Below are 15,725 nucleotides of genomic sequence, written 5' to 3'. Positions count from 1 at the left end.
GTCAATGCAAATGAAGTGATTCTAATGCTGGAGCTCACCAACATGACTCAACACATACTCTTACATCTGAACTTCTTCTACCTACAATTCCAAATTGTGTTTGACTTTCAATGGGGAAGTGCACTTTTTTGGAGTCCTGCCCATCATTCACAATCTTAAAGCTAGACAAGAAAACAGACGTCTTTCCCTTTCTTGCGTATTTCAAATTGTAAAACACAGCTCTTACTCGACGGCAAACAATGCAGCTAATGGGAGTCATCTATTAACTTTTGTGAAACGTTCACATTGTTGTTACTCAGCCAGCGTTTGTGGGTCTGATGGACCCGTTGCATTTTGTGGCTTTTAATGCCTCACAATCAAACACTTTTATGTTGAAATACTGAACAGATGTTTACCTTATCCCAATAAACATCTGTTCAGTGTTATAACATAAAAGTGTTTGAATGTAAGGCATTTGGTGTTTCTGCACCTGCGGTTCCCACACAAGGTTGCAACATTGTTTGTCAACACTGTCTGCTCTCATTTTCTCGCACATTTGACCCTCTGATGTTCTGTGTACCTACACTCTGTCCTCCTCCTGTCTAGGCCTGCTGTGTGTGTGTGTGTGTGTGTGTGTGTGTGTGTGTGTGTGTGTGTGTGTGTGTGTGTGTGTGTGTGTGTGTGTGTGTGTGTGTGTGTGTGTGTGTGTGTGTGTGTGTGTGTGTGTGTGTGTGTGTGTGTGTGTGTGTGTGTGTGTGTGTGTGGTACACAGAACATCAATTTCCACACTTCTATTAGCCCCGGACATCTTATATGTAATAGAAATGTGTAGGGGGGGGTGTATGGTGTGTGGTCGTTTAATATGTATTCTGATATATGTTCTTCACAGAAAATAAGCCAAAGTCAGTGAGTCTCAGTTTGAAAAATTAATTAATTGTATCATTTTTCTTTGAATAAAAAATTAAAACGGGTCCCACAGACCCGAACACCACACAAGGGTTAAACCCATAAAGCCCTCGGAAAGGCATCCAAAAAAAGCCAACAATACTCCATTTACATGCCGCGACCTGAGTATTAGGCCCCGTTTACACTAAGGCGGATAAGGTAATCCAGGGTAAATCCCACCTAACCTTATCCGTTTCCACACACAACAATGCCACCGTTTAAGACCCCCGCAACGCGACGTAATACGCATGCGCGGAAAATGCGCACGACTAAGTCACCTCCAGTGTTGCTTTGTGTGCAAGTTCTTAAATGTAACTTATCTGAACAATATCCAGTGTTGTGGTATTTCAATTAACCGGAATCCAGTGTGCTGTGGGGCCCTATTGTAGTGAATCACACCTGAGACATCATAAATTAATCAAATCTTTATCGCACACGTAAACAATGTGATAAAGAACATTTGACAACAATCAAACTCGGGATGTAGATATCTGGTCAGGACACTCCTCGCGCTTTTGCCTTTACCTTCATTGTCCATTCCTTTTTGGTGACTTCATATACTCTGGACCTAGACGTTGAGTCCGCGACATACATGGCGGACAATAACTGATACAGTCTGCTTTGCCAGTCCAAAAGCATTTCGCTGTTTTCCGTAGTCTTCCCTCGACGGCCAGGTAATACAAAGCACACGCTACCTTTTTTATCACATCCACAGGAGCCCGCATTCTCGTTGTCTCTCCTTCGACAATTGGACAAAGTTTTCGCTAATTAGAATCACAGCTGACCTGGACATTGGAAAGTTCACTTGCCGTCTGAGAAGTGTTGTATCCCAAATAGCTGCAATGGCTTTCTCTTAAGGCATTCATGTGTGATTTCCACAAGCGTCTGTACATGTAGAAGAAGGAGAAACACGGGCATGTCTGGATGACTCACCTTCATATTTCCAGTGGTTAGCTCCGAGTTACGAAACCGCTTTATTATCAAGCTGGCTGTGGCGCGTTCTTTCTGACGTCACTTCCTGTGTGGGGCGCGGTCTTTCTGGCGTCACTTCTTCTCCAAACTCAGTTTGTAAACGATCAATGAGTCCATACAAAGCTAAGTGCCGGATATTCAATACACGGCTGACTTACCCATATAAAAGTTCGTCCGAGGAGGGGGACCTTAAACAATAGTTTAGTGTGGCTGAAACGAGGCTTAGGCTAAATAATTATTAGTTCAAGGGGTTAAACGACTTAGTGTAGACATAGCCTTAACCAAGTTTTACAACATTGTTAGTGTAAGAGCTAATGCCGAGGAACTACTTTTAGGCGCAATGATTACTGAGAGGTAACTACTGTAGTTTATGTATCTATTGACATAGCCTCCGAGTTGGTAAACGTGTGTGCTAGTTCATGAATCATGCATCTTACATGTATAGTAAGAGGTTGTGGTCCTAAACCGAGAAGTTAGTCAACTTCGAAATTCAAATTAGACCTGAAGACATCCCTAGGAAATCGTGACACTATGGTCATTTGCTTCTTTTACCTGAGAAGTGAAGATTATGATGGATTTATAATCCAAACGGGGAACACAAGTCTTGTGCTGAAAGATATAAACATCCCACCAGTCGGCATTCCAGTGCGAGCAGACATTATACTGTAGGTGATTGTATTTCTTGTTCAGCACTTCGCAATACTGCTACACGAAGCTTAAGCTCTTTAGCACACAGCTTGTAAATCTTGTAGCTCATCCTCAGGCTCAAAAATAAAAGGTTCTGGATCATCATTTGTCCTAAAGTAGTCGTTGTTTTCTCTCATGAAGTCTGACATGAGTAGGAGTGTTGGTGTTGCTAAAGAAAATAGCGAACGTTGTGATACGCCTATGCATCGATGAGCCGTAATGCTAAAAATGAGCAAAATAAGTAAATATTACATTTTATAATTACATTACACATACATTTTACCGCGTTGTTGCGGTAGTCGTGACCCCAAGATGCAGAGACAGGAAAGGGCATTCAGGCAAAAATGTATTTAATAATCAAAACTAGAGCAGCTAAGAAGTGCACAAGGAAGGCTATATTAATAGTAATAATAATAATAATAGATTTTATTTGTAAAAGCACTTTACATTGAACAAACAATTTTAAAGTGCTACGTTGCATTTAAAAAAACAAAAACAAAGCTAGAACAACAAATACCTGTCCCCAACGAGTAAAATAAATAGTAAAATAAAATAAAAACTAGAACAGCCTAATAGCTAGAACTATCACACATCAATTTAACAAAGGGCTTTTTTTTTTTTTTTAAGGATGGTTTTTAAGCCTTTTTTAAAAAGCATCCACAGTCTGTGGTGCCCCCAGGTGGTCAGGGAGAGCGTTCCACTGACTGGGAGCTATAGAGTACAGACGTACAAAGCAATGAAAATCGTCCAACTCCGACTGAGAACCCCCTCTGATTCGTGATCAGAGACAGGTGAGTCTCCTGATCACCAATCAGAGGCAGGTGTGTATCATCAGCGCTCACAACAAAGGAAGGAAGGCGTGTTGAAACAGAAATAAAAATTAAAGACAGGAAAAACAATATTCCAAATCTAACAGGTCATGACATGACGTTTTTGGACGTTTATAAGAGTATTTTTAGGCGGAATAGAACACATCAACATTACCTGCATTGTTAGCCCCCTCTTACTAGCATTTGTTTACGATTTAAAATGATTTCAAATGCATACAAAAAGAGAAAGACACATGTTTTGTCTCACATAAGGATTGTGAATGATTCCAAAATTTACAAAAAATACTGCAGCTCCCCTTTAAGTTTTCCCTTCTTTCGTTCAAATTTAGATGACTTGAGATTCAAATGCCTTTCATCTTCTTTTTCTGGCTGAGAGGTGCACTGCAGCAGTGATCCAATCTTGGTGAGGCTGCAGGGAGTTCATCTCTTCCTGCTGCTGGAACTGCAGACACAATCTCTGCTCATAAATCAACAAAAGTCTCAGACTAAGCAGAGTTCTATCATTGTAATCACTAAGCTGCATGCAGGCACTGTGCTCTTTTTATTAGTTCCCTCCCTGGATGGGAACGCTACTGTCCTCAAACTGGCTAAAACTACTTTGTTTGTACTCTAATATTGTTATCCCTCATTTATCGCCGCTCATTTGACAATTGTAAACTCATTTGTTTACGACTTTTTTTTTTAACATTATTAGAGCCCTCTAAACATGAATTAACAGCCATATAGTCGCCTTTGCACTCGTGTCACTCAATATAGTGTCTTCTATTGTAGATTACATTACTCACTGGCAATCCTCCAAGCGTCATTGCTAAGACCACCCACCACAGCTCTGTGTCAAACTCAAGGCCCGGGGGCCAGATGTGGCCCGCCATTTCATTATATTTGGCCCTCGAAAGCCTGGAAATAATATGTATCAATAAAGTGCTGTAACTTTTCTTACTAAATCAGAATCAGAATAGTTTTAGTTTTATTGCCATTGTTTGAGAACGGGTTCACAAACTAGGAATTTTTCTTGGTGCAAACGTGCGACATAAAACACATATAACACATATTTGGTATAAAAAGAGCTGTGACTGAGCTATCAGATAGACTTAGAAGGGATTCAAGGAATTCAAGGAGCTGCTGTTAGGAGTTATTGTTCATTTGCCTGATGGCCGAGGGGAAAAAACTGTTCAGGTGGCGGGAGGTGTGGGTCTGGATGGAGCGTAGGCTCCTGCCTGAGGGGAGAGGGGAGAATAGTTTGTGTCCAGGGTGAGAAGAGTCAGCTGTGATCCGACCCACATGCCTCCTGGTCCTGGAGGAGAACAAGTCCTGGAGGGATGGGAGCTTGCAGCCAATCACCTTCTCAGCAGCACGTACGATGCGCTGCAGTCTATTCTTATCCTGGACTGTGGCGCCGGGGAACCACACTGTGATGGAGGAGGTCAGGATGGACTCTATGATGGCTGAGTAAAACTGCACCAGCATCTCGGTCGGCACCTTAAGTTTCCTCAGCTGCCGCAGGAAGTACATCCTCTGCTGGGCCTTCTTGATGAGGGAGCTGATGGTCAGCTCCCACTTGAGGTCCTGGGTGATGGTGGAGCCCAAGAAACGGAAGGAGTCCACAATGGGGACGGGGGTGGGAGAGTCAATCAGGGTGAGGGGGGATGGTGGGGCCGTGACTTTCCTGAAGTCCATGATCATCTCCACTGTTTTCTGGGCGTTCAGCTCCAGGTTGTTGAGGCTGCACCAGGACGTCAGCCGGTCCACCTCTCTCCTGTAGGCGGACTCATCGCCATTCGAGATGAGCCCGATGAGGGTGGTGTCATCCGCAAACTTGAGCAGTTTTACGGATTGGTGACTGGAGGTGCAGCAGTTTGTATACAGGGAGAAGAGCCAGGGGGAGAGTACACAGCCCTAAGGAGTACCAGTGTTTGTGGTTCGACTGTCCGAGACAATTTTCCCCAGCCGTACGTGCTGTCTTCGGTCTGTCAGGAAGTCATTAATCCAACTGCAGAGGGAGTCGGGCACGCTGAGCTGGTAGAGCTTGTCTCGTAGCAGTCCAGGGAGGATGGTGTTGAAGGCAGAGCTGAAGTCCACAAACAGGATCCTAGCGTAGGTTCCTGGGGAGTCCAGATGCTCCAGGATGAAGTGGAGGGCCCGGTTCACTGCATCATCCACAGACCTGTTGGCTCTGTAGGCGAACTGCAGTGGGTCCAGGTGGGGGGCGGTGATGTCCTTGAGGTGGGGCAGGACCAAGCGCTCAAAGGACTTCATGACCACAGACGTCATTTAGTCCTGTGATCCGTGCTTTCTTGGGGACAGGGACAATGGTAGAGGTCTTAAAGCAGGACGGCACGCGGCATAGCTCCAGAGAGGTGTTAAAAATGTCAGTGAAGACAGGAGCCAGCTGGTCCGCACAGTGTCTGAGAGTGGAGGGGGAGACACCATCCGGCCCGGGGGCGTTCCGCGTATTCAGCTTCAAGAACTGCCGGCGTACATTATCTTCTTTAATGGAGAGGGTCTTTACAGTCTTATGATGTTTTTGGAGTCCTGTGATGTCATTGGAGTCCTTTGAGTCATTTAACTCCTTTAATGATGTGCTGGCATTGGTGGGGAGGGTGATGGTGGGGGGAGCATGGCTTTGATGAGCTGAAGGCCGTTCATGACGACAGTAATGTGTGTTGAGGCCCTGAGCGAGAGTCCGGTCATTCAGGGCCTGGGGGGTTTTGGGCTTATAGTTCGTAAGGGCCCTTAGACCTCTCCAAACTGCCGCAGAATCATTGGAGCGGAACTGTTCCTGTAGACGGTTAGAGTACACAGATTTAGCTTTCTCCACTTCCCTGGTGAAGTGGTACTTCGCTTCTCTGTATGTACTTCGGTCCCCGCTTCTCCACGCAGCCTCCTTCTTCTTGCGCAGCTGTCGGAGCTTGGGTGTGAACCAGGGCTTGTCGTTGTTATAACAAACCCTGGTGCGCGTTGGAATGATGCGCGCCTCATTGAACTGTATGTATGAGGTCACAGTGTCCGTATACTCGTCCAGATTGTTCGTGGCCGCTCCAATTGCCTCCCAGTCTGTCGTTTCCCAACAAGCACGCAACTCGTCCACAGACTCGGCGGTGAAACACTTAATGTTCCTCATAACAGGTTTAGCCAGTTTCAGTCTCTGTCTGTATGAAGGGATTAAGTGCACCATCACGTGATCTGATAGTCCAAGAGCAGCGCGCGGGACTGCATGAAAAGCCTTGCTCAATGTCTCCTCTCTGGTCGGGCATTTAATAAACTGTCTATACTTTGGTAATTCCTGGCTCAAATTTCTCTTGTTAAAGTCACCAAGCACGATAACAAGAGAGTCAGGAAAAGACCGTTCCACATGTAAGATCTGTCCTGCGAGCACGCGTGCCGGGCGGGATGTAAACAGCCACGAGAATGAATGAAACAATCTCACGCGGTGAGTAAAAGGGCTTACAGTGGATGAATAAATATTCCAGAGAAGAAGAACAGTGTTTAAAAATCACAGTCACGTCTATGCACCAGCTATTGTTGATAAAGAAGCATAGTCCCCCGCCTCTTTTTTTGCCAGAGAGCGCCGCGTCTCGGTCCGCGCGGAGGAGATGAAAGCCCTCCAGTTGAAGCGCGCTGTCCGGGACACTTGCGCTCAGCCAAGTCTCCGTGAAACACAACACACAGGATGAGGAGAAGTCTTTGTTCCTTCTCATCAGCAACGCTAGCTCATCCATCTTGTTGGCAAGTGAGCGGACGTTGGAGAGGAAGATGCCTGGTAGAGGCGTGCGTAATCCCCGTCCGCGAAGACGGACAAGTGCGCCCGCTCGCTTTCCTCTTCGATGCGGTTTCCCTCTTTTGAGCACAGAATGGACCAAATCCGCAGCTGACGCTAAGATGACCGGTAACAAGTCCATAGGGATGGTGGATCTCATGTTGAGTAGCTCTTCACGGGTGTAAGAGCACCCAATTTATGTACAAAAACAAACAAAACAAAGCGCACGAGAGCACCGAGGCAGCCTTCATCGGCGCCATAATGATGCATGATGTATGTATGTATTCAAATGTATTCTATTTTGGCAGAAAAATATATATACACTACATTGCCAAAAGTATTTTGCCACCTGCCTTGACTCACATATGAACTTGAAGTGCCATCCCATTCCTAACCCATAGGATTCAATATGATGTGGGTCCACCTTTTGCAGCTATTACAGCTTCAACTCTTCTGGGAAGGCTGTCCACAAGGTTGCGGAGTGTGTTTATAGGAGTTTTCCACCATTCTTCCAAAAGCGCATTGGTGAGGTCACACACTGATGTTGGTGGAGAAGGCCTGGCTCTCAGTCTCTGATCTAATTCATCCTAAAGGTGTTCTATCGGGTTCAGGTCAGGACTCTGTGCCGGCCAGTTAAGTTCATCCACACCAGACTCTGTCATCCATGTTTTTATGGACCTTGCTTTGTGCATTGGTGCACAGTCATGTTGGAAGAGGAAGGGGCCCGCTCCAAACAGTTCCCACAAGATTGGGAGCATGGAATAGTCCGAAATGTTTTGGTATCCTGGAGCATTCAAAGTTAGTTGTTAGTTAGTATTAGTTAGTTAGTTAGTTCACTGGAACTAAGGGGCCAAGCCCAACTACTGAAAAACATCCCCACACCATAATTCCTGCTCCACCAAATTTCACACTCGGCACACTACAGTCCGAAATGTAGCGTTCTCCTGGCAACCTCCAAACCCAGACTTGTCCATCAGATTGCCAGATGGAAAAGCGTGATTCATCACTCCAGAGAAGGCGTCTCCACTGCTCTAGAGTCCAGTGGTGACGTGCTTTACACCACTGCATCCCACGCTTTGCATTGGACTTGGTGATGTATGGCTTAGATGCAGCTGTTCGGCCATGGAAACTCATTGCATGAAGCTCTGGGCATACTGCACGTGGGCTAATTGGAAGGTCACATGAAGTGTGGAGCTCTGTAGCAACTGACTGTGCGGAAAGTCTTTGCACTATGCGCTTCAGCATCCGCTGACCCCTCTCTGTCAGTTTACGTGGCCTACCACTTGGTGGCTGAGTTGCTGTTGTTCCCAAACTCTTCCATTTTATTATAATAAAGCCGACAGTTGACTTTGGAATATTTAGGAGCGAGGAAATTTCACGACTGGATTTGTTGCACAGGTGGCATCCTATGACAGTTCCACGCTGGAAATCACTGAGAGCGGCCCATTCTTTCTCAAATGTTTGTAGAAACAGTCTCCATGCCTAAGTGCTTGATTTTATACACCTGTGGCCGGGCCAAGTGATTAGGACACCTGATTCTCATCATTTGGATGGGTGGCCAAATACTTTTGGCAATATAGTGTAAGTATTCATAGCCTTTAGTCAATATTTTGTTGATGCACCTTTTGCAGAAATGACAGCCTCAAGTCTTTTTGAATGCCACCTATCTTTGGACAGTTTCACCCGCTCCTCTTTGCAACACCTCTCAAGCTCCATCAGGTTGGATGGGCAGCATTGGTTTTCATCTCGGGTGTCTGCATTCATCTTTCCCTCTATCCTGACTCGTCTCCAAGTTCCTGTCGCTGAAAAACATCCCCGCAGCATGATTCTTCCACCACCATGCTTCACTGTAGGGATGGTGCTTGTTTTGCTCCAAACATGACACCTGGCATCCACGCCAAAGAGTTTCATCTTTGAAAAACTGGCCAAATATAGGTGTGTGCAGTCTTTTAAGAATCCTAATACATGCATTTTCAAAATCTCAAAGACGCTTAACTTGGAGAAAAAAACAATACGAGTGTATAAAATAGCAAAACAAAAAAACACAAAACGGAGAAAATACAGCTTAAAGGCCTACTGAAAGCCACTACTACCGACCACGCAGTCTGATAGTTTATATATCAATGATGAAATCTTAACACTGCAACACATGCCAATACGGCCGGGTTAACTTATAAAGTGCAATTTTAAATTTCCCGCTAAACTTCCGGCTGAAAACGTCTAGATATGATGACGTATGCGCGTGACGTCAATGGTTGAAACGGAAGTATTCGGACATTTGTTTTCATCGTAAAATTCCACAGTATTCTGGACATCTGTGTTGGTGAATCTTTTTCAATTTGTTTAATGAACAATGAAGACTGCAAAGAAGAAAGCTGTATTTGGGATCGGTGTATTAGCGGCTGGCTGCAGCAACACAACCAGGAGGACTTTGACTTGGATAGCCGACGCGCTATCCGACGCTAGCCGCCGACCGCATGAAGTCCTTCGTCGCTCCGTCGATCGCTGGAACGCAGGTGAGCACGGGTGTTGATGAGCAGATGAGGGCTGGCTGGCGTAGGTGGATAGCTAATGTTTTTAGCATAGCTCTGTGAGGTCCCGTAGCTAAGTTAGCTTCAATGGCATCGTTAGCAACAGCATTGTTAAGCTTCGCCAGGCTGGAAAGCATTAACCGTGTAGTTACATGTCCATGGTTTAATAGTATTGTTGATTTTCTGTCTATCCTTCCAGTCAGGGGTTGATTTCTTTTGTTTCTATCTGTAGTTAAGCCCGATGCTATCACGTTAGCTCCGTAGCTAAAGAGCTTCGCCGATGTATTGTCGTGGGGATAAAAGTCACTGTGAATGTCCATTTCGTGTTCTCGACTCTCATTTTCAAGAGGACATAGTATCCCAGGTGGTTTAAAATACAAATCCATGATCCACAATAGAAAAAGGAGAAAGTGTGGAATCCAATGAGCCCTTGTACCTAAGTTACGGTCAGAGCGTAAAAAGATACGTCCTGCACTGCACTATAGTCCTTCACTCTCACGTTGCTCATCCACAAATCTTTCATCCTCGCTCAAATTAATGGGGTAATCGTCGCTTTCTCGGTCATAATCGCTCTTGCTGCTGGTGTTAACAATGGGGAAATGTAAGGAGCCTTTCAACCTGCGACGTCACGCTACTTCCGGTATAGGCAAGGCTTTTTTTTATCAGCGACCAAAAGTTGCAAACTTTATCGTCGATGTTCTCTACTAAATCCTTTCAGCAAAAATATGGCAATATCGCGAAATGATCAAGTATGACACATAGAATGGATCTGCTATCCCCGTTTAAATAAAAAAAATTCATTTCAGTAGGCCTTTAAAAGTACATACATGATTAAAATATAATGTGATGTGATACTACGTTTTAAAGTCATAAGTTTGGAACAGCTGTGCTTTTTAAGTTTTCATTAAATATGATCTATTTGACAAATTTGAGTTTAAAAATGGAGGTAATCTGGGTCAAACCAGTGGCGAAGCGATGCTTTTTTTCACTTATTTGATATGGTGTGCGATTTTGGTAACCTATAATGTGATTACGTCTGTGTTTTAGATCACTTATTGTGTGTGGTCTGTGAGGAGGATACGCCTGCAGGGTCACTAAGCTGCTGAGGCTGATTAGTTATTTCACTGACGCCAAACAAAACATTACCTTTTGCAGTGCTTCTCAGACATGCTTTTGGAAGAGCTGTGAATGTAATGTGATTATTTTCCAGAAAGAGTAAGAACCAGGGTTCGTACGGGTGTTTAAAAACCTTGAAAATGCTTGGATTTAAATGTTGTGCTTTCAAGGTTTGAAAAATGCTTGAATTTTGGGTGAAGTGCTTGTGAATGCTTGGAAATGTTCATCATATTTCTCGGCAGTCTGACTCAATAGGCTAATTATACAATTGAAAACAATTAAATAAGTTTCCTTAAAAATGAAAGCTACACGCTTGATCTGTTGGCTTTGCAGGAGCCCTTACATTAATTAGGTTGTTGTCATGCCAGAGCCGTATATGTACGGCTCTGTGTTGCCCCCAAGAGGACAGTGGTGCATCAGTCCATGTCGTTTTAATGAACATTGGATGGAAAATGACAAATACAAACTTTGGATAAAACGTGGACCAAATCCACGTGTAGCCTGCTGCAAAGTATGCAAAAAGGAAATTAATTTGCACTGTCAGACACGGCACAGGATCCAAGCGTGGAGGTTTTAACAGGGTTTAATGATCATATGTTTTTAACAACAGTTTTCTTTCGCAGAACGTGACTTTTCAGTCACGTCCGTATCCTCTCTCCCCTCCTGCTCCCGGCCGCTTACTGTTAAAGACAACAGATGATTAGATTAACACGTACCACCCGTGAAATCTAATCACCTGCCAGCTGTGTCTCGCCGTCAGCACTGCCACGCCCCCGTCTGATGGTGCTCTGCCCTCAGCACCATGGACAGAGGCGGTGACCTTTGCTCCTGCAGACAGTGCTGGCCCCATCTCCCTCCACAGAATGATTTTGAGTTTTTATCCAACATGGTTCAATGTATTTTTTTGCTCCATTATTTTGGTCTACTTAACTTGTCTGACTACCTCAGTTAAAACATTTTGTCGTTTTGGTTAATTGCATTAAAATGGCTACATTATTGGACTTGTTTGTACTGTGGAGGTCATGTAATGTATAATTTGTAACCTTGTTCACAACTTAAAGCTGAGTTAATATGAATGATTTTGTAGTTTGTTTGCATGCATTTCTTGCTCTATTATTTCCGTTGTCTACTTAACTTGTCTGGCTACCTCAGTGAAAGCAAAAAAAAGTTAACTTTTGTCTTTTTGTTAATTTCTTATCATAGCCACAGTTATAAGGCTAGATATGCTTAATGAAAGGTGACTGAAGTGTTGTGAAACAAACAAAATATTTCCTTTAATTTATTATCTTTATATTAATGTGGATCAGTTTTGGTAATAAATGAGTGAAATTGACATTTTGAGGGTGCGTGTATTTATATCACTTTATGCAGTTTACAAGCACAAATACGGTGTGAATCAATCCCTGCTGTTTGATGTCATTGAGTGCTGTAAGTAAGAAAAGGAACTAGAAATTTGAAGAACAACACAAATGGAGACACGTTTGCAAACACCAATGTGACATCTTTTGTGTAATGTCAGATGTCCAACTGGGTGTCGCGTAGCCATACCCGCATCTCTGGTCCTAGGTGGAAGAGGCTGGCTTCCGAGGGCGGTCCATATAAGGGGCAGATGTTGATTATATGGTCGGCGGTCTGCTCTGGGTCACCACACTCGCATGCCGCACTGTCCGCCAAGCCCCACGTCTTCATTGATGACCCAAAGCGACCGACCGCACTCCTTAGACCAGAGGTGTCCAAAGTGCGGCCCGGGGGCCATTTGCGGCCCGCAGCTAATCGTTTACCGGCCCCCCACACATTCTGCAAAAATGGCAACATTTATAGTATTGTAAAAATTAAAAAAAACATTTTAAAAAATTGGAATCAGGTGAAATCTAACAAGAAAAAGTTGCAATGTTGACACAAAGCTGCCATGCAGGCTGTTTTTTTTCTTCTTTTGGCTTTGTTTATTTTTATTTTTTTTGCCATTGCTCGAGAAAAAAAAAAAGACCAAAAATCTATCTTACAATGAATTATTACTTTAAAAAATGTCACTTTAAAATGTTTTATGTGGAAAAAATATTGCATATATTGTGTGGTTGCCATATAAAACCATAAAAGTTTTATTTGACAAAAGAGCATAAAACAAACAAAATAATAGTTCAAACGTAAAATCGACAGATATATCTGAAGTTGATCTTGTAATTTAAGAGTGAAAAGTAAAAAAAACAACTAATAAAAATGTATCACTTTATGAGTGGGAGACCTTTTGGATCCCAAATATATTTAGTGGGATTTTATTTAACTTTTCACTGTGATTACTCAAAAATATTAAATAATTCAAATCAATGGTGTCCTGCATTATTGATCTTTTAGGGCTCTAATTACTAAATACTGCATATTTCAGTTTTACTATAAAAAACAAAGTTGTCTTTGACAAAAAAGGCATAAAACCTGTTTGTTTTTTTTTACTTGATATCAACCTGAAGTTGATATAGAGATATACTGTAAAAAATAATAATAATAATTTGACTTATTTTTTAACATTTTAATGACTGAGACCCTTGACCCTTGACTGGTCCCCGGGAGCCCTAAAGGTTAAAAAAAACAAAACAATATATTTTGTTATGGTTTGAAATTGGGAAAATATCAAAATGGCCCCCGTATGCTTAAATATTTCCGTGTGTGGCCCTCAGTGGAAAAAGTTTGGACACCCCTGCTTTAGACGGTTCAGTGTGATCCATTGTCGGCGTGGTAGGTCGTCTCCTCCGATGGCGCCATCTCCTGGGTCCCAAATGTAGCGGTGGACTCGGGAGGGTTCCGGCCGACTCCCACTCCTGCTTCCAAGCTGCTGCCAACCATGCATCTCTGGAGATGTCCTCAGAGGTGGAGTTGAGCATCTCTAGTGCTACCTTGTTCTAGGGGTGGCGGGACTTGAGTGCTGAACACCAATGACATTGAATAGTCACACTGCTTCATTTTCTATGCCCCGTTCAGTTAATGATAACTGCTGGTTCAATGTTAGGCTTAGGTTTTAGCAGATTTTCCGTATTTTTCCTACAGACAGCATTTGGTGACCTCAATCAACAAGGCTAAGGATCGATTCACACTGGTTTTCGCCTTTTGAAGGGTATTGGAGAAACTGGAAAATTGATCTTGAAAGTCTTTAAAAAGTGCTTGAATTTGGCCATGGAAAAGGTGTACGAACCCTGAAGAACATCACTGATCCAACAACGAATGGTGGCCACGCCTATTAGAAACCCATCCAGTCTCCATTTGCAGTACCTGAGTTTTATTTCCTCCATGCTAGAGGCAGTTAGGCCATCAAGTCAGTTTTGTCAGTGGTTCCACTCTGCTGCATCTACTTGGCTCTGGCTGACATAAATGTTCCAGTTCACTTGTTTCTGTTCCAGGTCACTGTTAATTCTGCTTCAGTATGTACTCGTGCTGTGCCGGGGGGGAGACGATCATACGGCCAAACCAGGGCAGACTTTGTAATAACTGGAGGAGTTTGTATAAGTATTGGTGCAAACTAGCCAGTGAAAGTATGAATATTTGTGTGCAGCTGGTACGTGACAATTCAGACCTGCGCTGTGAGCTTCCCAAACTGGAGAAACGTCTTCGGTCTACAGCTGAGCGTGTCAAAGCGCTGGAGGGGGCGCTGAAGGAAGCCAAAGAGGGAGCCATGAAGGATCGACACCACTACCAGCGGGAGGTGGAGCGCATCAAAGACGTGATGCGCGTGCAAAATCCCTTTCGTCGCCCTTACGCTGCACACATAGGTCAGTAACTATGTTGGCTATGTTTACACTGCAGACCAAAGTGGCCCAAAATCGGATGTATTTTAGATCCGATTTTTTTCCAACTGACTATTAGTGACTAAGTGAAACGTGATTTGTATCAGACTCCAGTATAACAGGCCCCGATGTGGCCTCGACGTCACTTGCATGCGCACTTCAATAAAGTAAAAACAAAGGAAGTTGACCGGGAGGAAGTCGCTACTACTACAAAATAAAATAGAAGTCGCAACACCGTAAAAATGAGTGTTTGGAAATGAGTTTATTTCGGTCATATAATCCAGTGTTTTTCAACCTTTTTTGAGCCAAGGCACATTTTTTGGCGTTAAAAAAATCCAGAGGCACACCACCAGCAGAAATCATTAAAAAAACGAAACTCAGTCGCAATTGTTGGATATGACTTTAAACCATAATCAAGCATGCATCACTATATCTCTTGTCTCAAAGTAGGTGTACTGTCTCCACCTGTCACATCACAACCCTGACTTATTTTGAGTTTTTTTCTGTTTTCCTGTGTGTAGTGTTTTAGTTCTTGTCTTGCGCTCCTATTTTGGTGGCTTTTTTTCTTTTTTTGGTATTTTCCCGTAGCAGTTTCATGTCTCCGTTTGAGCGATATTTCCCGCATCTACTTTGTTTTAGCCATCAAGAATATTTCAGTTGTTTTTATCCTTCTTTCTGGGACATTGTTGATTGTCATGTCATGTTCGGATGTACATTGTGGACGCCGTCTTTGCTCCACAGTAAGTCTTTGCTGTCGTCCAGCATTCTGTTTTTGTTTACTTTGTAGCCAGTTCAGTTTTAGTTTTGTTCTGCATAGCCTTCCCTAAGCTTCAATGCCTTTTCTTAGGGGTACTCACCTTTTGTGTATATGCGCACTAATTGACTGAAAGAGCACGCACTTGGTGCTATGATGTCATGTTATTGATGGAAAAATGCATTTTTAGACAATATGATTTGCCTGAGCGGCTAGGAGACCCCGAGAGTAACAAGCGGTTGCCTTGTTGCCTTTCCATTAAGAACAATAAATTAGTTTTTAGTATAAGTTTGCTGGTTTCAAGAAATGTAATGCCGAGCGCATATCATTATGTCAAGATAATGGCACTAGCATTTACTTCATTTAAGAATATTTTTCAAC

The 15,725-nt window shown here is 43.4% G+C and overlaps 1 protein-coding gene across 3 annotated transcripts in view; it reads left to right on the top strand.

The window, feature by feature from the left end:
• Nucleotides 1-15,725, top strand: part of kif5ab (kinesin family member 5A, b) — a 362,881-nt gene that overhangs the window by 296,879 nt on the left and 50,277 nt on the right. For all 3 annotated transcript variants that reach the window (XM_062037662.1, XM_062037663.1, XM_062037664.1), the window contains one exon: nt 14,359-14,575. In XM_062037662.1, the coding sequence (XP_061893646.1) occupies nt 14,359-14,575 (217 nt within the window). The remainder of the gene's footprint in view (nt 1-14,358; nt 14,576-15,725) is intronic.

The sequence above is a fragment of the Entelurus aequoreus genome, linkage group LG26 (genome assembly GCF_033978785.1).
Source record: "Entelurus aequoreus isolate RoL-2023_Sb linkage group LG26, RoL_Eaeq_v1.1, whole genome shotgun sequence".
NCBI classification, from domain to species: domain Eukaryota; kingdom Metazoa; phylum Chordata; class Actinopteri; order Syngnathiformes; family Syngnathidae; genus Entelurus; species Entelurus aequoreus.
This window is presented reverse-complemented; position numbering and strand designations above follow the sequence as displayed.